At 36.5% G+C, this 24284-nt stretch overlaps 1 protein-coding gene and 1 long non-coding RNA gene across 2 annotated transcripts; one reads left to right on the top strand and one right to left on the bottom strand.

Annotated features, from left to right (window-relative positions):
- Positions 1–8407: 8407 nt before the first annotated feature.
- LOC107817856 (aminoacylase-1-like) lies at positions 8408–13094 on the bottom strand. Its single transcript, NM_001326006.1, is given in 4 exon segments — positions 8408–8521; positions 9065–9304; positions 11514–11651; positions 12228–13094. Coding segments are annotated over 4 exon segments (1359 nt in total).
- A 4758-nt stretch (positions 13095–17852) lies between these two features.
- On the top strand, positions 17853–23817 carry LOC142178897 (uncharacterized). Its single transcript, XR_012707086.1, has 2 exons — positions 17853–18708; positions 23534–23817. It is a non-coding gene; the product is annotated as an uncharacterized LOC142178897 (long non-coding RNA).
- Positions 23818–24284: the final 467 nt, after the last annotated feature.

The raw sequence follows: 24284 nt of genomic DNA, 5'->3' as shown, positions 1-24284 counted from the left end.
GCCGCCTTTTACCGCAATATCTAGCAACGGATTCTAAACCTGGTGGTATTTTTCCATAAACGAAATATTCTGTTAACAAATTAGTCGTCAGTAATCTATTGATAACCAGTCATGTATGAGTTGATAACGATGCAAAACAATAAGGGAAAGCGATTCAATATCTAGAAAAGAACTCGTCAATTTTTAATAGAGGACGCAAATAACATTTCCAAGTGTCCAACTCTAAAAATATATTTTTTCTCATATCTAAAAAATTTCATTTGACTGGTCAAGGTTTATCAAAGACAAAAATGAACAAATTTGTGGTCAGAGATCATAAGCAATGCTTCAATGTTCAGTCTACAGAATGAATCTTAAATTTCCTTTTATCTTCACAAAAAAATATAACTATTGATGCCTCTAAGCTTCCTTGTTTCTCCCATTAACTAAAAAAATTTAGTTGTTCTGATTTATCAGAATTAAATATGCAAGTTAGATTTCCTTTTGTTATTATCATGTCCGTTTTCGGCCCAAAAAAATATTGTTTGATCCGTGTGATTGCTGAGATAGCATGCTCTGTAAAATGCTTCATGAATTGATATTTAATTTGGAGAAATAGCTTGATTAGGTGCAGCTAAGTAGTACTCTTGGTTAATTAGATTTAGCTACGTACGTCACTTACATTTCCAATTTCCTCCTCTCTCAAATTCTTATCCGCCATATGAGATTACTTGTTTCGATTTATTAACCTCTGTAAATTTAGCACATGTATATATGGCTTGGTGTTTCCAGACATATATTATTATAATTTCAACCATGTTTTAGCTCATAATAATATAATTAGTGTTTAGAGAAGTAACAATTAATATAAACATTCATTAAAAAAAATATTGATCTATCGATCGGCAACCCACACAAAATAGAAAAACGTTAAAGATAAAATTTAACACCATCAATATACTACTAAGTAATATAATTGTATTATAGATTCCTAGTACGAAAAAGTACAACATTGACTCCAAATAAGAAAAAGTTCAAGATGGACTCTATCTATTATATAGTAGGGACTTAAATTAAAAAAGAACAATATGCATGTCCCAAATACTTAAAAGTTAAAAGCCTGGGTAATAGATTTTTCATAGTCAGTATTGACCATCGGCTTGATTGCCTCAGCTGCGGCATTCGCGAGGTTGGGGAGCTCCAAAAACGTTGCTGCCTATAAAGAAGAGGACAGTAAGAATTCTAATTACGTAATCCAAATCAAACACTAGTTAATTGTGTGACTGAGAGCAAGTAGTATTAGAAAGAAAGAATAGACAAACAAGCAAGCTCCAAACACGTATGGTTTTTAAGGAGTAAATAAAAAAAGAGTGATAAATTAAAAATCTCTTAATATATAACATGTATATATATACCCGCACAAAAGCTTTTAATTTTTCTAAATCAGCATTCACAAGCTGAGCTTTGAAGTTTTTGAAAGCATTCCACTCGTCTGCGATGCTAGTCTCGAGGTATTGAATGAGTTCCGGGAGAATGATGCTGGAAATATTAATTAAAGGAATTGTGCCGGCATCTTCAATACCCGAGCAAATGCGACGTATCGTTCCGGATTGAAATGCTACCGCCCTTGGCACTTCAAATGTTTCACCATCACTGCTCGTCAAAGTAAGCATTTCTAAGTAAATTAATGAGTGGGAAAGGAGTTACTCTAGAAAATCCCAAAAAGTTATAGCTATGGGATTAACTAAAAAAGAGTAGATTGATTTTATAGCACTAGCTCACCACCTAATTTCATGCAATTTACATTAGCTACCTAGACCATTTGTTCAAACTCATGCAAAGCTAGTTGATGTAAATGCAATCTGCATTTGGACCAAATCCATGCATGAAACCCATGATAGTTTCTCCAATAAAGCGTTAGTTATGACTAACATGAAAGATAATAAATGATTTTCCAAGTCCCTCGTTTGTCTTAAACTAACTATTTCCACTTTATCCTAGCTCATCCATAATGATTTTTCTTCTGTTGGGGAAGCTAAGCTCATTTTGGTTTATACTTTACTTAACCCAAAATATTAGGAAAAATCACGTGAATATATATGCTTCATAAGGAGAGAAAAAAAAGCATTAAAGAAAATTAAAGTATCTGATTGTAATATTAAAATAATAGGGTAATTAGCTAAGCCATTAAGCACTTTTTCCAGCTTAGCGGGTACAGCTGCCAACAACATAGACCTTTTTTCTTAAATTCATTTTTAGTTGCCTTAAGAAACTTCAAGCTTTAATGTCAATGATTTCATAGAGCATGCAGTATGGAAAGCTTCAAAAAGTAGCTAAAGAGAATATGTGTGGGGACAAAGTTAGCTAGCTAGGTGTTCATAAATATTACAAGGCATACTTTATTTCCACTTATCACTTCAAAGCTTCAAAAAAAAAAAGTAAATTATAGTATACTAATATTATGTAAGATGTTAGTGTAATTAATCTTTTTACCCGTTTTCTGAAGTTTATTTCTCTTTCAAAGATGATGAGCCACTTTAAATCTTTAACTACTACTAATACGATTATTTTAAGAAATTGAATATTTTCTTTGGTAAAAACTAAAAAAAAAAAGACTAGTGAAGCTAAAATCAATGGAAGCGGTCTCCTGTCTTACAGCACCATATTATCAAGGATTCACATTTCCTAAAATGTGTCAACATAATAGCCGATCAATGCGTGTGGGAATAATGCATATTAATGTCTTGATTCACTTTCTTTCCCTACACAATAATAGTCTTATATTCATTATCAAGGATGCATATTAATTATATACTTTTAGTTTAATAATAGTCTTATTTATTTTTTCAAAAGTTTCGTTTATATTCATTGAATACCACTAATTTCTGTTTATATAAATATTATATTAATTAACAAAAATTCTTGTACCTCGTAATTGATAAGAATTATTTCGTTAATCCTAATAATTTATACAAGATCAAGTTATTTTAATATGATAGAAGCTAATCAAGAGATGATGTTACAAAGTAAAACCATATGGTCACTTGAAATTAAGTTTCAATAGTAAACATTTACAAACTAATATCATTTTAACATACTACAATTAAATTTTATCATTTTAAATACATGTGAAAAAATAACATACATAAGACAAAAGGTTAATAAAAGTTAGTTGCATTTTTTATAAATATAATATAATTTTTCTCTGCTTAAAAATTAAGCTTAAATTATGCACTTATGCATGATTTAGTATATTTTCTGATGATATTAACTAAATATGCGAGACATAGCCGTATCTTAGTTTTGTTATATCCTTTTATGTCAACCATATTAAAATTTTAGTTCTTGAAATAACTAGATTTATGCTAATAATTTTGTTATTGAAGTAATTAAAAAAGTAATGACTGACTATATTATGATTTAATGACTTGTAATATTGAACACGTATATATCAAATTTAAATATCTTACGGTAAAATCCTCAGGTAAATTTTGAAGTATTATATATTCAACTAAAGCAGCAACAGTAACATTTCTATCTAAATCCTAAGAACAAATCTCCAATCAAAATTTCAGATAAATTTTTAGGTATGAAAAATCCTAGCTATATCACCAAGAACAAGTTTCTAGCAAAACTTATAATAATAAAATTTCCATGTAATTTTCCAAATAAGCAAATCCCCAAGAATTGTTTTTTTAACTAAATATACAACAACAAAATCTCTAGGTAATTTTTCAAGTAAGAAAATTCTCAAGTAAATCCCCAAGAAAATTTTCCGAGCTAATTCCGCATCAACAATATCCCTATGTACGTAATTTCCCAACTAAGGCAATCCCCAGGTAAATCCCCTCAAAAAAAATCTCCAGCTAAATCCGCAATAACAATATCCCTAGGTAATTCCCCAAATAAGAAAATCCCCAGGTAAATTTCCAAGACAATACCCCAAGTAAATTCACATGTAGCTCTACCTGGGGATTTTCCTACGGATTATCATAGGAAATTTTTTCCATTTTTTTTGTTTAATTACCTGTGAATTTCCCTGCAAAATGTACTTGCCCTAGGTAATTTTCCTAGAAAATATATCGGTGCATTATGGCACCAAATTTACCTACGGATTTTTCTTGAAAAATTATTTTTCGCATGTAAAAAATTCTAAATTTAGGAATTTTAATTTTTCCCATAAAAATCCCCAGGTATTATCTGCAAATAAAATTCCCAGGTAAAATCCCCATGTAATTAGCACTTTTGTTGTAGTGCTTTGTCTTTTAAAAAAGTTGAAGTTGTGAAGTTTCTTATCTCAAAAGATCTTGTAAAACATATCTCAAGGATGTTTTGAGGAGATGTATGTGCTTTCGTGATAGGAGGCTTGGCTCTCATTTTGGAAAAACAAAGATATCATCTTCACGTACATTATTTACTTCCTTTCGCCGTTTCCTTTTCTCCTATTAATTTCATGTAATTTAATATGCCTTGGTGTTTTAGATGAATTCTGTAGTTATAATTGCTTGAGTTTATCTATTAGAGAGCTTAATTAAAAGTTTATTAGATTTTCATTATGAATGTGATTGTTGTAATTAATAAGATCCATCTTTATCCTACAAACAAGGCTGAGACCGCTAATAAGCTTTGATTTTGGGTTAGCATGTATACTTTCTTGGCCGGTTTATTAGTGGTCCGGGTTGATATTTTTACCTTTTTTTCCATTGATTCACGTAATAGTTTCTTTACCTATTGTTGCTTGATCAATTTGCTTCTTTAAAATGGCTTGGGGGACTGACCCACCGCTCATGAGATCTCTTTGCATGTTATAACATATTCTAAAACATCTTAGACAACTTTTGTCAAGATTCTCCTTGTAATCTGCTTGGAAATTGAGATCATTTATGTTACTGGTCTTCATGATATAATTCAGAAGAAAGAATTTTGTTAGTTTGAGATTGAATATGTTCATATTAAAAAAAAGTTTGCTTTTATTATTTTATTTATTTAAAGACCCCAGTCTTAATAGAAGATCACGATATTGAAGAAAGGCCTTGAGGCCTGTCAAAGAGTGTAGATCGAAGGTAAAGTACTTTTGGCCAGCAGCATAAACAGTTTTTCTGTTTTTAGGAAGAACCAGAAAATTCTAGCTTCTTCCAAGAAGTAGAAGCAGAAGTAGAAAATTAATTTATTCAAGACAAAACTATCCTCACCGTAAATATATATATTTCAAATTATCCTTTACTAATTTAAGTTTTTTTCTTTTCATTTTTGTTTCTAGTTTTTACCATTCTTTTAAAATTAAAGACATTGTATACATGAATCATATTGTAACTTTTCAAATTCTTTATTGACTTTTCTTGTTTTTGATTTTTTTCTTTGTGTAATGTCTTGTAACTTTACAAATTATCTTCTTCTTTTTTCACACTAAAGCAAATTATCTACATCCTTCTTTGGATATCAATTCTCTTCCTGCAAATAATCATTTATAATTTATTCTATTATATATTATTAGCTCCCGAATCTTCAAAACAGTCATCAAATCTAATTTGTGAAAATTACGTATAAATAAGTAATAAATTTACAATTGCATCGCATAATCTATCTATCTATTATTAAAAAAAACATCCACATTAAGCCAAGTGGCGGCCTCACAATAGGCCACTTAGCAATTTAGGACAAAGTTAGTAAGGTTATGTAATAATTAGTTTCTTTTTGAATTTAAATTTTAAAAAATATTAAATTATATATTATCTGTTGTTAATAATTAGTTGCACTTTTTGAATTTGAATTTAAACATACTTAACTATTTTTTTACGAATCTTTATATATATTTAAAATAATTATTATTTTACGCTCAATGCCATCTTTCAAGTTTGACACTCAGAATTATCTAGTTACAACAACCATGGCTATATATAATTTCATCCGACGATTCTTCTACCGATAAGGAATTCAACTATTATGCTATTGAAGATATTACTGCAAAGATTGGGGAAGGAGATGGGCCTTCTGTTATTCCTTTAGAAATGCAAGGCAAGTCTTATACTAATATGGAGGCGTTGTGCAATAGAAGTAGAGATGAAATTATTGAGAAATATTATTATATGTGAGTAACTTTACTCATTATTTCATGGTGGATTATCAATATATAGTAATTTGTGGAATAGACTTCTAATTTATATTGAATGATGTATTTTGATTATTCCAATCATCATGTAACGATAAGTAATATACTAGATAATATTATATGCTTTGGTATAACTATATATGTAAAATTGATTTAAATCTTTAATATGTTTGTACTTTTATGTTTTATATTTATTAAATAAAATAAAAAATAATAAAAGCATCTTATGATAAATATTTAAGTTTATTTTTCTCTTTAAAAGAATTATAAGACCTTAGTACTATTCTTTTTGGTAATTTGACACTCAAAAGTACTTTTTAGAAAGATTGGCCAAACACAATTTGTTTACCAAATTGGAAAAAGTATTTCTTAAATGAATTGTCCGAACACAAAAAGTTTTTTTTTCAAAAGTACTTTTGAAAAAAGTACTTTTAAAAAAAAAGTACTTTCCAAAATAAGCAAATTTTGGCAGTTTGGCCAAACGGGCTCTTAGTGCCGTAAACTACAAATCTAATACGTGTAGCAAATACTATCTTTTACCCTATTTGTAATCTTTCCTACATTAATTTAGGAGGAAAAAAAAATCTTTGCATGCTATCGACATCATATATTTATAAGTTGAAATGCAGGAGGCATATATTTTCATGCTACAAGGTTTCAATATGAGCATGTGAAGTACATTTTGTTTAGGGATGGTAATGGGGCGGTGTGGGTGTGGGTTTAAGTGTTAGCAGGGCGGGGCGGATTTGAGAGTTTACGGTTGCGGCGGGTTCAATTTTTAAATTAAAAAATCATACGGGGTGGGGCGAGTCGCGGGTTGGAGATTTTATTTTTTGAACTAATAAACAATACCAAAAATAGGAGAATGAAAATATATGGGAATCTGTACAGAGTGCCATGTTAATTATCAAAGTTACCAAAGTCTACATACTTTGCTTTGTTTCATCGATAGGAAATACCAGAAATAACTAAAAACGTAGAAGATAATTTTGACGGTGTTTCTTAAATTATCTTTGTGAAAATTAATGAATAGCAAATAGAACAAAATGCTTAGGCTTAAAAATACAGAGTGTATCTTTATGCAAAATTAAGATGTTGTGTAGATGTTTGTGGCGTCTTTATATAATACAACTACTGCAAAAAAACCAAAAAAAAAAAGAGAGAGAGAGAGAAAGAGAGAGATTTTAAAAAAAAAATGTGGGGCGGATGAACGCGGGTAGAATGTGGGACGGATGAATGCGGGTTTAAATCCTATGCGGGACGGGACGGAATAAAATTGTACGGATTTAGACAGAACCCACCCGCACCGCCTGCCATTCCTAATTTTGTTGCAAAGGTCGAAAGGAGTACGAGTTATTTGTTGTTAGTTAGAAAAAACTAAAGAATCTTCGCTAAAATAAAAATCCTAATGAAATCTTGCTCTTATATCTTTTGGTTTTTTTTTTTCTGGGTCATAATATCTTTTGATTTTAGGTTTGACAAACAAATGGCACATCTTGAAAGAAAAGTTTATACTTTTAAAGCACAACATCATCTTTCGTCATTGCTTTCAAATAATGATTGATAATGCACGTTAATTTGAATCGCAGTTTTTATAAAAAGCAATGAGCGTGCATTATTACATACAAACTCAGAGAAATAAAATTATCAAAGAAATTATGGGGAAAATCAAATAGATAATGTAAGAAAATCCTTTTTTCACAATTCTCAGCCAATTAATTAAAATATCATTTTGATATTTACCTCATACATGATACTTAAAACAGGCTACCATATAATATCAACAAATGAATATGATTATTTTATTATCGTACAATTTCTTGATAAAGATAAATATCCATCCACAGTTCTATGATAGGAAAAAATGCGAGAGCTTTAGGACGTTGATGAACCATTTTATGGAAAAATAATGATTTTTCGAGGTGATTTATGTCAAGCATAATAAATTGTTCCAAAATTATGGAAAAAAGACTTGCATACACGTGCAACACACATAGACTAAAACTAGTTTAAGAAAACTGTCGGATCACGTTATATCAATTTTCTTTTTTCAAGTTCATATTCAAGCATTTCAGGTAAAAAGAAACTTCAGAGATTACAGAGCCATCTAAGTCTAACAAGCAGCAAAGTGATCAAACTAAACCAAAACGCAAAAACTAAAGGTAGGCCGCAATACCCTCGGAAAGAGGTTTTACACATTGGTCATCTTGGTCAATGATTGTGAAATATCCATGTTATTTATTCATACAGTAGAAAGACGTTGGGACGTCCCTGTCTTCCAAGACAAAAGAAGGTCAAGGTTTCTTCAATGGAACTTGCTCACAATTCTTCCCTCGGAGCCTCATCTCTTGGATGCTCAATATAAGATGCATACGTTTTGATTATTGACTCATAAACATCAATACCTTTCAAATACTCATCCTTGTTCAAGAACTGCAGCAATAGAGAATGTGTATTAACTTATACGCCAAAGTCAGGATCTCCACCAGATAAAGCAAAACTATTTAAACAGGGGAACACAATTTTCAAGTCCAGTCAAATTTACTTTATCACAGGCATAATATTGAAAACTGGTGAATCCTCAGCTGCTATGGTCATAATTTACATCATTTTTTTGGGTCGTGTAAAATGTTGTTTATATGCATCAAATAGTTGATAACTGGTAAAGAGTAACCATAGCCTGGGGCGAAGATATGTTGGCCCAAGGGTGGTAAACTGACCACCCTTCGCCAAAAATATTACTTGTTATTGATTAAAAATAGACTTTGAATACCCTTAACACCCTTATTGAATTTCCTGGCTTCGCCACTGACCATAGCCATCACATTGTTTTCTTCTTCCTTATTGTGGAGTTCTCAATTTCTTTTGGCTTTCCCATCTTAAGAGTATGTTTAATAGGTTTGAAAAACTGTATGTGTTTAAGCACAGACAACACTACCACGTCTCACCAAGTATGCAATAGTAAATAATGCTCACCTCGTTGTGGTCGTGAAGAAGAATGGGAGTGTTTGCCATTGGAGAAAATCCTATTGCTGGCAGGCCTCGCTCCCGAAAATAGCGTGCATCTGTCGATGCAGGAAATATTTCTGGTTTTCCAACTCCAGCATTAGCTTTGACGATAGATTCTTCTAACAGTGCCCACCAAATATTGGAACTGTCAACAGCTGTAATGGCTGGCCTTCCAAACTTGTCATTCACAGACACCTTCTGCTTGAACTGTCGGAGAACAAGGGTATCGTCCAGTCTCTTAAATTAACATACAGCATTTCTAAATATTGTTCAAATAGACAGCTGATACGAAGTCAAACAATAACCAGCAAGGAATTCGATCAAGTAGTATTCAGACAAGAGCTCTCTCAAATATGAACACGCATTAAGCCCGAGACGACAATAACCACCTACAGAATTCAGAAGGTTGGGGGTGAGGACATGTATTTTTTATGGGGTCGGGAATTTGCCATCCATTTACAAATGATGGTATGGTCCTTTCACGTTAGCTAGGTGAAGAGTTTCAGACAAGAGTTTTCTCAAATATAAAAACGCATTTAAGCCTAAGACAACAAATCAACAAAAGCAAAGCCATGTTACTCACAGACTCCCCTACAAGCTCAGGCTATTGTAGGTCCCAGCAGAATATTGAACTTCTCAGACACTCAGTCTCAGATATGAGATAACTATTTCCACCCATCCCACTTTATTTCGCTCATTCTTTTTGGAGGGTCTATTTGACCAACTTCTCTAGAAATATTGAGTTCATTAATTTGTCTTTTAAAAAAGTTGAAGTTGTGAAGTTTCTTATCTCAAAAGATCTTGTAAAAACATAGTCCAAAAAGCAAACAAGAAAACAAATTAGATGATGTATCCTTTTTACTATTCCATTTTAACAAAGCATGTTGTCTGACAAAATAAGAATCAGTCAACTAATACGAGGAACATGACAACATAATATCTTAACTTCCAGTAGCTACAATAAAGGAAGCACCTAACCTCCGACCTCAAGACGAGTTAATATTTAAAAGAATTTCCATTTACGATGTTTTTTTAATCTAAAAGGATTGATAGTTCCTTCACAAAATGATTAAAACTTTTGCATAAAAAGGCGCATAATTTTGCCTCCTTAACACCCTCCTGGGTTGAAGAGACAGGGCAGTGAAAGGACGTGAAATCTCAAATAGTATGCAGGCAAGGAAAGTGGTTTCATTTATGAATTTCCTTAGCACATCCATCATATGTTGCGCATCCAGATGTATTCAAAGTACTTTCATGCTCTTTCAAAAACTCTGGCTGCCTATGCTTACAAGGACATCCTTTAAAATGGGACACCCAAATGTAACTAGCATTTCACATCATACAGTTCAAGCCTAGCATGCCTTGAAGTAGAAATGCGTCCGTGCACATATTAAAATTAAAAGATACAGCATATGCATGAGCATACTGAAGGACACAACCTCCTCGGAAATTGGAAGTTTTGCAAGAAGCTTTACTAAAGTTGTCATCAGTAAAGTAGCGAAGGAAGATTGAAGAAACATAATAGCTAAAAACTAGTGACAGATCCCAGAGCAGATCATTCAGGTTTAGTCTTGGAGAAGCAAAGAAGACAACAACAACAACAACAACAACACTAACACTATCTCAATCCCAAACCAGCTGGGGTCGAGAAGTAAATACTAAGATATAAAAGTCAAATATTCGTTACTTATGTCTCTATTACAAGAACTTCTCCGGAACATGGAAGCAACTAAAGTTTGTTGAAAACAGTAGGGCCTGCCAAATCCTATATTATTCAATTCAGAATATTCCCTTGTATGAGGGAAAACATGGCTGATTAAAGGACATAGAAAGTGAAAGGATGAGAACAAGCTGGAAATGTAGAAACTCTCGCAGTGCAGTAGACTTTTCTACTTCCATAAACTAACTGCAGTGCAGTAACTTGAAAGCAGAGGCGGACGGACACTATGGGTTGAGGGGTCACTGGCACCCTGTAACTTCTGCAAAAACTCCCCTTACACTTGCAAATGTCTTAAAAAATAGTCAGATATTAGCATAGGCTCCCGCACCAATCTTTATGAGCAGTGATAAATTTATATTGAATGTTATGGTGCCCCCGTGACTGCCGATTCCTGGGTCCGCCTCTGCTTGAAAGACAGACCTAATCAAAGCTTCAGATAGACTGCTGGTTACTAGGCTCACTATGCTAACACTTCATGCCAGATTGGAAGAAAAGAAAGGCATGGAACGCTTTTCTTTTGATTATCCACCACTGCACCACACCCAAAATAAGGAAAACAGTAAAATGCAAATTGTTCTAAGCCTCTTTCTCTTTGGAAAAGGACTGAGGAGGTATAGCAAACAGGAGGCAGTCACATCATTACAGATTGTCTATTGCAGCTCTAAAAGGAGAAGTGAGGACTATTATTCCTAATACCTCAAAAGTCATGTTTCGTGAAGCAGGCGCCCATTCCTCAGCTATTCTCTTCTCCAAGGATGCTTGATCTGCAGTTGGTGGTACTCTGATGTCAAATCCTGCTTGGGCTTCAGATGGCTGCAGGTTCATGACAAAACCCTGCCACAGAAATAAAGAAGTCCATGTCTTAAACTTATCTCAACTGCATGAATAAGGGCGCTACTGTTTGACAAGAAAGGGTTGTTCCGCCGAATAAAGAGGAATATATGCGGAAAACACCCTAAATCTTCTATCAATCGCTCTCCAAATGTTTGTTAGATTGAACCTCAGGAACAGCAGAAAAAAGCATATTAAGATGAACTGCGTTATGAAATGTTCAAATTCATATACTCCAATAGTTAAATTTATCTCCATTCACTAAACTACAGTAACATTTAAGCTCTTTTGTCACTTTATGAAAAGCATCTAAGCTCTTCTCTCAGAAAAAATTAGTACTTTACAGAATTTGTAAAAACCATCAAATAGTGTGTAAGGTTACTACTACAGCACTTGATGGCAATGAATGATTAAGCTCAATCAAAGACTCAAAGAATTCGTCAGACAAGGAATACTACAGGGAGAACTAGATGAGCCACAAAGTTCTCGTTGCTAAAAATATCACCAAGGGAAGTTCAATATTCAAGTATTTTTTATAACATAAAAAATGGTCAGAATCAAACAGTTAGCCTGACTTACAGAGGGAGAAGGGGTGCCAGCTTTCAAGAAGACCATATTAACAGAAATGACCTCGCCTTCAGCTTTCAGTCCCGCCTTAACTAAATCGAACTGCGCAGCCCTGAATCTCCTTATAGTTTCGATGCTTTTAAGTAGATTCTCCATGGCAGAATTATCATATAGCTTAGCCCCGTGTCCAGGAGCACCTACAGCTTTAACGACCAGCCACCAGGGGGACCTCTCCCCATAGAATGCACGATAGTTTTCGGTGGGAGAAGGCAAGCCCTCGTCAAGTACAATCCCAACATTCATCTTCACGAAGACATCGGAATCGACAAACTTTCCGGCTCCATCGACACCGCCGATTTCCTCGTCGGGGACGAAGGAGAGGTAGACAGTGCGCGTTGGTTGGAAGCCAGAAGCCTTGAGCTTACGAATGGCCTCCAGGTACTGCAAGCCCACGCACTTCATGTCCTGAGAACCCCGGGCGTAGATGTTGCCGGTAGCGGGATCTAAGTGGGCGGAGAAAGGTGGGTGGGCCCACTTGTGATGCTCGGAAGGGACAACGTCGGTATGTGAGTTGAGGAGGACGGAAGGGAGGCTGGGGTCCTTGCCTGCCCATTTCAGGAGAATCAAAGGCTTGCCCTTCACCAGCTCCAGGGTCTGGGATTCGAGATTCAGCGACTTCGCCTGTGAGGTTATAAACTCGGCGGCTTCATAGTAGTTGGGCTGAGGTTGGGCTGTATTGATCTGAAGGTATTGTTGGAATCTTGATATGATTGTCGACGCATCTTCCGCGGCCGTCGCTGTGACCAACAACAAGACCGACAGACACAGAGAGTAATGATAAGAGTTGTGCTTGTCTCGCCTACCGCCGCAAAAACTCATCTCCGACGCCACTCCTTCTGACTTCAAACTAATGGACAGTACTGTTGTATCAAAAATGGAATATGTTTGTGAACAAAAGGCCAAAGTCGTATGTATTCTTTTCTTTACAGCTTGCTTGTATTGCATTGTATATTTATGATATAATATATAATATTTGGATATATTGTATTGTTTATGCACCAACAATATCAAGAATAAACTTGCAATACAACTACAACAACAACAATAACATACTCAATATTATCCCACACCTTGGGATATGGGAAGGGTAGTATGCAGATGGAAAGGTTATTTCGAATAGACCCTCGGCTCACGAAAGCATGAGCACCACATTAACGAAAAATATAAACAAGAAGGACAGTACCAAAAAATAATAGAATAAAAACAACAAGATAGTAAGGTGATCAACAATGAAAGAAAAAAACGATTAGTCATAAAAACATATTACCAACAGAAAACGAGATTGTGTGTCAATACTACTGTTATGAACACTCTAGACTACCTACTCTACTACCTAATACTCGAAGGGAAATGCGTTGATATGGCTATCAATTCTGATGCAGTTAAGAGATATTATGTATGATTTCTTTTGATTGTAATTGATGTTTGTTTGTACTTGGCATTTATCGGAGAATGAAATGACGGAGGCAATTCTTTCTTCTATCCAAACACTTTAACCTTTGCTTCCCCCTTTGAACCTTATTTATTCTTTCATACCCCTCTTTTGGAATCAGTAATGAAAATGAAAGAAAAAGAGAAGAGAAAAATAATGATAATAAAGACAAAAGAAAGTCACAAGAAAAACAAAGGAATTGGGAATTATGTTTGACCTGATTCCTCAAAGAAGGATATGTAGGCGTCTCACGGCTCGATCATAGTGTAACAAAAAAAATCTCCAAGCAAGAAAATTGGGGCAGGAGTTGTGTTTATAATTTTGGGAAAGAAAGTTGATTCCAAGAGTTGTAATGTGTTATCCCTCAAAATTATTTTGAACCTTTTACCCTTTTTCTTTTAGCCACACACAAAAACCCATATTGATGTCCAAAAAAGACCTCCCGATCAGTATCCGAGAAGTGCCAAGTCATGCAAACGGAAGTTGGGAATAACACTTTGATCCCCAGTAGAGAAGAGGATCATAAGCTGGAAATGAATTGATAGTCGAAAGAATCCCCAGCAGAGAGAGTCATATCGGCAGCACTCCAATCCCCAGCTGAAAATAAAATAAAATGAGAGAGTCTTATCGTTGAAAACCTTCACAGGCACCATAAGGCGACGGAAGATGAGAGAAATAGAACGAGAGAGTCTTATCGGTGAAAACCTTCACAGGCACCATAAGGCGACGGGAGTTGAGAGAAATGAGAGAGTATTATTAGTGAAAACTCCTCGAAGGGCACTATGAGGCGACAAGACAAGATTGGAGGAAAGGATCCGCATTTGGCCAAGAGTCAAGTGCCTGTTTATCCCCAGGGAGATGAGGTCGTCCGAAAGATTGATTGATACAAATAGACTGGGTTGGTTAATCCGGAATGTACGACATGATCGTTGGGATTGGTTATATCATTCAGATAAGTTCTTTTCTTTCTTTTTCCCCAGCATTTGTTCAGAAAAATTTCTTCTTTTTTATCTTTTGAAATCATCACTTTTCATTTCTTTTGTTTTAAGACTTTATCTCCCCAGCAGTTTGTTTTGAGAAAGATTTTTCAGAGCTTACTACTAGTTGCCAAAACAGTGCAAAGCAAAATGCGAATAGGACAGGCCAGAGATAAGGCGCCAAAGTGAAAAGAAGTTTGTCGCAAGACCAAATGATGAATGGATATAGATTCCAAGGGGACCAAATTTCCAGAGGAAGTTGGAGAAAAACAGAAATTAGGAGGTTGAGAAGTTATGGATCAAATTCCAAGAGGATCCCGCAGCAGATTTTCGAGATACAAGAACAACTCCGACAGATTATCGACCAAGTTTCGCGATGATCGGACAACACAGAGCGGGGAAGGAAGAGAAAAGAAAAACCATCCCCAGCAGAAATATCATCCCCAGCAAATAATATCATCCCCAGCAAGTTTTGTAATAAAACGCAAAGCAGGGAAAGGAAAAGAAAAAAACCATCCCCAGCAGGAGTGGCACGACCACTCATCACGTTTTAAACTAACAAATTTTTCTTTGATTTGAAGCAGGGAAATGAAATATTATTGATTGTAGGAAGACATGGCCACAAAGAAGATTATCAAACTGGGGCAGAAAATTTTCTCTCATTGCGAAAATTTTCTTGAGATCAGATAGCCACTTGGGGAAGAGGGAAGATAACACAAGTCTTGAAGGAAGTAAAATCCCCAGCAGTATACGAGAGAAGGCGATACAAGTTTTAAAGAAAGCAATCTTGGAAGAAGCAAGATAACCCGAGTTTTAAGGGTAGTGATCTGTGAATCAGTGCCATCCCCACCATTGTTAAAGGGAGGAAAGTAACTAGTCTTAAAGAAGGAAGATAATTCCCCAACAGTGTTATTCCCGGTAGGTTTCAGAGAAGTGAAAATACCAATCGGAGGGAAGTAATTCAAGTGGAAGGAAAGCGCCAGCTTTAAAGAAAGTAGTCTTTGAAGTAGGAAAATGACATATTTTTTAAAAACAGCGGTGTTATCCCCATCAGTTTTCGGAGGAATAAAACACCAGTTTTGAGGGAAGCAGTTCTGAAAGAGTATGATTCAAGATCAGAAGGAAAAATGGTTCAGGAGGCAGGAAGGAACAACAACAATAAAATGCATTGTTTAAGAAGTAGTTGAAGTTAGGAGCCCGCCTGGAGAATGGAGGTGTTATAGTTTAAAAAAGTAGTTGAAGTCAAGAACCCGCCTGGAGAATGGAGGTGTTATATATTTAAGAAGTAGTTGAAGTCAGGAGCCCGCCTGGAGAATGGAGGTGTTACAATTTAAGAAGTAGTTGAAGTTAGGAGCCCGCCTGGAGAATGAAGGTGTTACATTTTAAGAAGTTGTTGAAGTCAGGAGCCCGCCTGGAGAATGGAGGTGTTATGTTTTTAAGAATCAGTTGAAGTCAGGAACCCGCCTGGAGAATGGAGGTGTTATGTTTTAAGAAATAGTCGAAATCAGGAGCCCGCCTGGAGAATGGAGGTGTTATGTTTTAAGAAATAGTCGAAGTCAGGAGCCCACCTGGAGAATGGAGGTGTTACATTTTAAGAAATAGTCGAAGTCAGGAGCCCGCCTAGAGAATGGAGGTGTTATAGTTTAAGAAGTAGTTGAAGTCAGGAGCCCGCCTGGAGAATGGAGGCATTATCTTTTAAATTATAGTTGAAGTCAGGAGCCCGCCTGGAGAATGGAGGTGTTATATTTTAAGGTTTGTTGAGGTCAGGAGCCCACCTGGAGAATGGAGGCTGAATTATTTTTAAGTTATTGTTGAAGTCAGGAGCCCGCCTGGAGAATGGAGGCTGGTTTATTTTTCAATATTGCTGATGAAGTCAGGAGCCCACCTGGAGAATGGAGGTTGTTAAATTTTAAGTTGAAGGAGTCAGGAGCCCGCCTGTTAGAATGGAGGTTGTTAAATTTTAAGTTAATTGAAGTCAGGAGCCCGCCTGGAGAATGGAGGTACGTTATTTTTAAGATGCAGATGAAGATGAAGTCGGGAGCCCGCCCGTATAACAGAGGAATACATTTTAAGTCTTGAAGTCGGGAGCCCGCCTGTATAACAAAGGAATACATTTTAGTCTTTACATTTCAAGTCTTGAAGTCAGTAAAGCGGAGGGTTACAACAAAAAATCCCCAGCATAAATTTAAGTTCAGAAATCATAAGGAAGGCAACAATTGTCGAAAGAAACAGTTCAAGAACAAAGGGAAAGCAATTCGAGTTTCAAGGGAAAATAGTTCGAGTTTCAAAGGAAGTTAGTCCAAGTTTCAATAGAAGTTAGTCACAATAAAGAAAAAAAAAGAAAAAGAAAAAAAAAGAAAAAGAGGAAGGCAAGAAGTCAATCCAAAATGCTGAAGTTGATGAAAGATGGGGTTGCCCCAGAAGCTTCAGAAGACTTATAGATAGGAATCCTTGTAACTAGTAGCTGATATGTTTTAGTTAGTCTTTTTCATATTTTGATTTTTGATGTAATAGCAGGACCGCGGACCGGAACCTCGACGGAACAGAACCTCGACCGGCTCTTCACTTCAGTATACTCAATCATCCCATTCACCTCTGAACTACACGTGGCCTGATTCCTTTATAGCCAAGGATATGTAGGCAGCTCAGATGCCAGGGCTCGGTCACATTCTCTTCCTTTCCTTTAGTTTCAGTCTCTTCAAATTAGGGTCGGGTCAAAATACCTGTCTAGTCGTTCTTTGTTTGAAAGCTCTTCGTGTTTTCAGTCAAAGAGGGGCAGCTATAGACGTGTGATTTTTGACCCTCCCCAAGATTTTTTATATTTTAGCATGTAAATATTTAATTTAGCCTTAATATAGCCATTTCAACTATTTTTGACTTCTTTTACTTTATTTCGTCACAAAATGAAAAAATTACAAAAAAAAAAAGATATATAATTTTTAGTTTATGTATTTCTCATAAATTTAAAAAATACAAAAATAGTACCTTACTTTTTTTAGCTTTATATAATTACGAAAATTACAAAAAAATAGTTTCATTAATATTTTGTAGTCATTTTAATCTTAAAAAATACCCAAAAAAATAGTTTTATTTTAATTGTGAGTCTCATTTTAATAGTTATTTTGCTTACGTAAGATTAATTAAATAAGATCGTATTTTATTCTCGATTGCAGGGAAAGAATAACATTTGGGTTCAAACGACCCATTTTTAGGCCCAAAATTCGGACCTAGCCCATAACAACCCAAGCCAATACCTATACCCAAGCCCACTACCCTAAAACCCTAAACTAACCTAGACCTATAAATACGCTACTTACTCCTTCAGCCGACAGAGAGGAGAGACGACATACACGCCTGTTCTTTTCTTCTTCTTCATTAAGAAAGAACTTAACAAAATAAAAAAAAACCTAAACCAGTCGCACCCCCAACGCCTGAACCACCAACGAACGACCATAGTCAGCCCCCGTCCCCATCGTCCCTCACGTCCAGCAGCAACCAAGCGACGAACAGCAGACCCGGCGGCAAGCAGCTCTGCTGCTGCTGCTTCATCTGTCCGTGAACGACCCTCTCTCACGCTGCTGCTTCACCCCTCGTCCCAAACGACCACCAGCTTCTGCTCTTTCACGCAGCTGCGGCCTCATCTTCTTCAACCAGCCTACATAACACCAAAACGACCCTCCTGAGGTTTCTTCTTCTTCTTCGAACCAACAACAACCAGACGGACACGAACCAGGTCCGTTTTCATGTCCCTTATGTCCTCCCTTTCTGCAACTCATTTTCTGGGTGGTCGTGAGACCCATTTCTGCTGTTGAAGTTCCATTAGTTTGAGTCCATGTTGGAACTCGCTCGTGAAGATCAGCTCGGAGCCGGTTGTTGAAGTCTCGAGGTCGTTTCCGTCAAGGTTTCCATTTTGGTCCAGTGATTACTGTCGTTTTTGTGTGTGAAGATTCAATCTCATTTTCCGTTTCTCCTGTATAGCCCATTTTGAAGAAAGAGAAAGACCATCCAACAAATATGGAAATAGGTATCATAATGTAGTAACTGTGTTTGGTTATATGTTGAAACTAATTTCGACTAATTTTCATACCCTTTTATTAAGTTTATTTCAAATGGATCTCTGTTCTATTTAATCACAGAAGAAACAAAAATGAGAAAAGTTTTACTGTTCGGTCATGGTTGTTGCGCCAGTTATATGCCCATGTGATTATTTTACTTGTTGTTCTCTTTTTAAAAGTGAATAAAGCCATGATATCCCTGTGGCCCATGCGATTATTTTGCTTGTTGTCTTCTTTTTAAAAGTGAATAAAGTTATGATATCCTTGTGGATTCCTTTACGTTAATGTTGTCTTCATAGTTTATATTTTTTTAGTTTTTCTTGTTTTCCTTATAGTTAGCCTATGGATATGAATATCGTTAAGTTTGTTTTAATTATGAACATTTGTGCTTTAAGTTGAATGTGATCTTTTGAAATAAACCGAGGCGTGCCATTTAGCAAATTTCATGGCCCTCGCAAAGTGCAAACGCGTAGTTGCTTTAGGCGTATATTTAATAAAATTACTTTCCTAAATTCGGGTGCGCATTTATGTGACCCAAATCAAATCTCAACGACGTTAAAATATGTTAAAAACTACGGGTGCATTTATGTGACGTGGTTCGAGACGTGCTTTAACGACGTTGTAATTCTCTTTTAAAATAATAATAATAAAAGCGGCTAAAAGTTAAAATTTGCACAAAGGTTCAAAAATGTATTAAAATCAGATAAATAAGTCGAATATGACGGTTAAGCGACCATGCTAGAACCACAGAACTTGGGAATGCCTAAAACTTTCTCCCGGATTAACAGAATTCCTTACTCGGATTTCTGGTTCGCGGACTGTTAAACAGAGTTATTCTTTTCCTCGATTCAGGATTCTAAACCGGTGACTTGGGACACCATAAATCTCCCAAGTGGCGACTCTGAATTAAATAATAAATCCCGTTTCGATTGTCCTTTAATTGGAAAAAACTCCTTTTACGTCCCTTCACGGGGGTGTAGGTAAAAAGGAGGTGTGACAGCGGTTAAAGCTAAAATTTGCACATAGGTTCATAATTGTTTAAAATCAAATAATTAAGCCGAATATAACAGTTAACCGACCGTGCTAGAACCACGGAACTCGGGAACGTCTAACACCTTCTCCTGGGTTAACAGAATTCCTTACTCGGATTTCTGGTTCGCGGACTGTTAAATAGAGTCAAGCTTTTCCTCGATTCGGGATTCAACAGGTGACTTGGGATACCATAAATCTCCCAAGTGGCGACTCTGAATCTTTTAATAATAAATTCCGTTCCGATTATCCTTTAATTGGAAAAACTACTTTATACCCTCTCGGGGTGTAGGAAAAAGGAGGTGTGACAGGGTTAATCAAAATCATGTGTCACTTTGCCTTGACTTTGCTCACACAGATGCAATTGGGTTGATACTGGGCCGGAACGCGATCTTCCAAGATTCTTGTTGTCTAAATCCAGAGAGTGTGCTCGGGAGCAGAAAATACAGAAAGGGCTCCAAGTATTAGCTGAAAGTTACTCCAAGCAGTCACCACATATTTGGGTCAATAAAGCTACTAGACTCATGTTTACTCTGTTTGGTTTAGTTCATAAAGCAAGGTCTGTTTTGCCGTATATTATCTTTGATCCTGGTCCTTATGTTGATTATGATAGATTTCCCACATTATCCGTCTTCATAGTAGCGAATAACCATAGTGACTACATTTGCTCTACATGCTTGAACTACTCACTTCATTTTTTATATGGATTATTGTGACTGTTTCTTGTACCCATCCTTGTCTGTTTAAAACTCAAGAACTGCTATACACTATTTCATTTGGGACCTGATGGTAGCTTGGAGTTTGATTTGCCTATGATGAAACTGAAAGAGCTTTTCAATGTATACCACTTTATTGTGAGCGAGGAGCATCCACATGTTGCTTCCTTGCTTCAGATCCAAGAGTTGGACGGAGCTTATGGCGGGACAGTTGTACATGATTGTGTAGATGAATACTTTAGTGACTATAACAAGACATTTGGTGGGGATTGCACTACTTATATTCTTGCTTTACAGCTCGAGGACAAGATCCATAAGAATAAGAGACAACACAAGGTCCTTGAATATGTGAGCACCGTACAACCTGGAATCCAGTTGATACATAAGAATATATTCCCTCTTTTTGATCCCGATAAGTTTAGCTACAGAAGAGAGAGAAATAATATGGAGAAAGGTTCTAGCAACATTCAACCTTGGCCTCCACGACTCCTGAAACCACCTTTCTCCAACTTCCTATTGGATATCCTAAACAAAGTCGTGCACTCTGTTGAACTGCGGCCAAGTTCGAAGCACTATTCTATGGATTCACAGATTGACAAATTGAACAATGCTGATATGGGTCATATATTTCCAACAACTACAGATAATTTGAACGCGATAATTGTCCAACATGATTGTGGGAGGATCGCGAACGGACTAGCAAGTGTTGGTGCACTAATGTGTGACTTTCTTGCAGCATTGTCAACTAGATGTAAGCATCATCCAAATGCTTCTGCCTCATATCACTGAATTCATGTTCTGTGACTACCAGCCAGTCGTCCCCAAGTTTATTTCTGCTATTTTAATTTGCCGGGATTTTCGATTTTGAGTTTCGAAGAGTTTTGGGACACTTAGTCCCTAAATGAGAACTTAAGTTTTGGAAAGTTGACCGTAGTTGGAATGGTATGAAGACGGCCTCGGAATGGAAATTCGATGGTTCCGTTAGCTTCGTTGGGTGATTTTGGGGTTAGGAGCGTGTTCGGATTGTGTTTTGGAGGTCCGTAGCTAATTTAGGCTTGAAATGCCGAAAGTTGAATTTTTTAAGTTTCCGGTTCGATAGCAAGATTTTGATCCCAGGGTCGGAATGGAATTCTGAGAGTTGCAGTAGTTCCGTTGTATCATTTGGGATGTATGTACAAAATTTTAGGTCATTCGGACGTGGTTTGGTTGGATTTTTGATAAAAAACGTGATTTAATAGATTTTTGAAACTTATGCTTGAATCCGATGTGTTTTGGTTGATTTGATGTTGTTTGAAGTATTTTGAAAATTGGTACAAGTTTGAATAAGATATTAGGTGATATTTGTGCTTTTGGTTGAGGTCCCGGGGTGATTTCGGATAGTTGACGGAGAGTTTGGAATTTTTGAGGAAGCTTCAGATTTTCTGCTTCTAGTATTTCCGCACCTGCGGATTGGGGACCGCAGGTGCGATGCCTCAGGTGCGGGGAAAAGGAGCGCAGAAGCAAAAAGGACTTGGGAAGGCAGGAACCGCAGAAGCGGCTTAGGGGTCGCATCTGCGATACCGCAAATGCGGAAACTGGGTCGCAAGTGCGAAAATGCCTGGGCCAGAACATATAAATAGTTGCCTTCGCGAATTTGAGCTATTCTTTCACCATTTTCATCCGGGTTTGAAGCTTTTGAGAGAGATTTTTGAGGAAAACAAAGGGGAATCACTTGGAGGTAACATCCTTGACTTCATAACTCATTTTTATGTGATTGAAGACCTAATTAGTGGTGGAACTTTTGGGAAAAATAGGTAATTAGGGCTCTAATTTAAGAGACCTTTAAATGAGGATTTGAGAGGTCATTTGAATTCTGATTTCAGTGTTCTTGTTATGTATAGACTCGTGAGAGTACGAGGTTTCTGGAAATGTAAATTTCACCCGATTTCGAGATGTGGGACTGAGGGGCGTTTTGGTCATTTTATATAATTTCGCGTATTAGCTTAGAGTTTAATTGTAGAATCAGTTACTTGAAGTGTTATTTACATTATGCAATTGAATTGGATAGATTTGGGCCATTTGGAGTCGAGTACTCGTGGCAAGAACGTGGTCTCGAGTTAATTTTGAGCTGGATCGAGGTAAGTGGCTTGTCAACCTTTTGTGAGGGACCTTCCCCTTAGGATTGGTATATTTGTCAATTGAAATGCCCTGTACGTGAGGTGACGAGTTTGTACTTGTACAAATTGTTGGAAAATCCGATTTTCATTAAGTATTTATCAGCATGTTTCCTTTCCTGCTTTTATTACTTGTACTATTAAGCCTGTTGTTAGCTTAGGAAAGCATGTCTGAGTGATTTAATTACTTTGATTGTTCAATCTGTTTACCTGAACTCTGTGCAGCATGCTAGGATAGAATTATTTGTTGCCTTAATATGAAATTTCCCTTCTTTGAATATTTTTCTTGTTGCTGCTATGTATTTACATTGGGACTACGGATGTGGGATTCCGGTAGCTCCCCCTTGTCTGTTTACTTTGGGACTACGAGTTAGATTCCCGGTAGATCCCCTTGCACAGTTATATGGAACTACGGGAATACACCCGGTAGATTCCTCCAGTACTGAGTATTTACATTTGGGACTACGAATCGGATTTCGGTAGATCCCCGCGCATTGATAGTTGGACTACGGGACGAGATCCCGGGAGATCCTTCGGACATATATATGATTGACTACGGGACGGTATCCCCGGGAGATCCACTGGATAGTTATAATTGGGACTACAGGACGGTATCCTGGAAGGTTCCCCGGTTATTATCTATGTGTTGAGATGTATTTCTTCCGTAGTTTGTTTGTCTATATTCTAGTTGTTGTTGTTCTTTTAAATTCTATGTTATTTCTTACTGTTGCACTTAATTATACTGTTTTATTTCACACTGTTAACCCTTATATTTTATTTAACCTCAGTAGGTCCCTGACTTTTCTCGTCACTACCCGACCAAGGTTAGGCTTGGCACTTACTGAGTACCGCTGTGGTGTACTCATGCCCTTTCTGCGCATGTTTTTCATGTGCAGATCCAGGTACTTCTACCTAGGCCGACCATCCTTGAGAGAGACGTCTGCTCTAGAGACTTCGAGGTACATCTGCTGCGTCCGCAGACCGAGAAGTCACTTTCTATTTTCGCTGTTGAACATTGCCCTTCTATATTTTTCTTCCTTGTTAGATATTCTGGAGTTAGACTGTTAGATATTCCAAAAGCTTGTGTACCCGTGAGTTTTCGGGTTTTGGGATAGTGTATTTGGTTTGAGAATGTTATGTTATTTATGCCGAGCGGCATTATAAATATTGTTTCCATTCAGTTATTTTGGTTTTGATTATTCCTTCCGCAAGTTTAGTTTACTTTCCGCACATGTTAGGTTTACCTAGTCGTAGAGACTAGGTGCCGTCATGACAGTTCACGGAGGGCGAACTGGGGTCGTGACATGTTCATGAGGGGCATTCTCTCAAGTGTGAGCCTCAAGCGACATTGCAAAAACTCAATTCACCGCAAGGATGCCGATCCATTAGTTTTTCTCAGACACAAGGAGTTAGTTGTATTGGCTTTGGCAGGGGAAGCATTTTTGCCCTTACCGGGTATGCATTCAATACTGGTGAAGCTTTAAGGTTGCATCGATCGAGTAATCGCTTGGTTTTATATGATAAAGCAAAAAGCTATGAGGGCATAGTGGCAGTTTACTTTTATTTCAGTGACCCGGATATTACGGCCTGACAATAAGATGTTGATTTAAGTGGAGTTCACCAAGAAACGAAATACCCTCTCTTTCA

Source organism: Nicotiana tabacum, unplaced genomic scaffold (genome assembly GCF_000715075.1).
Source record: "Nicotiana tabacum cultivar K326 unplaced genomic scaffold, ASM71507v2 Un00025, whole genome shotgun sequence".
Classification (NCBI taxonomy): Eukaryota; Viridiplantae; Streptophyta; class Magnoliopsida; order Solanales; family Solanaceae; genus Nicotiana; species Nicotiana tabacum.
Note: the sequence above shows the minus strand (reverse complement) of the source record. Positions and strands in the feature narration are given on the sequence as shown.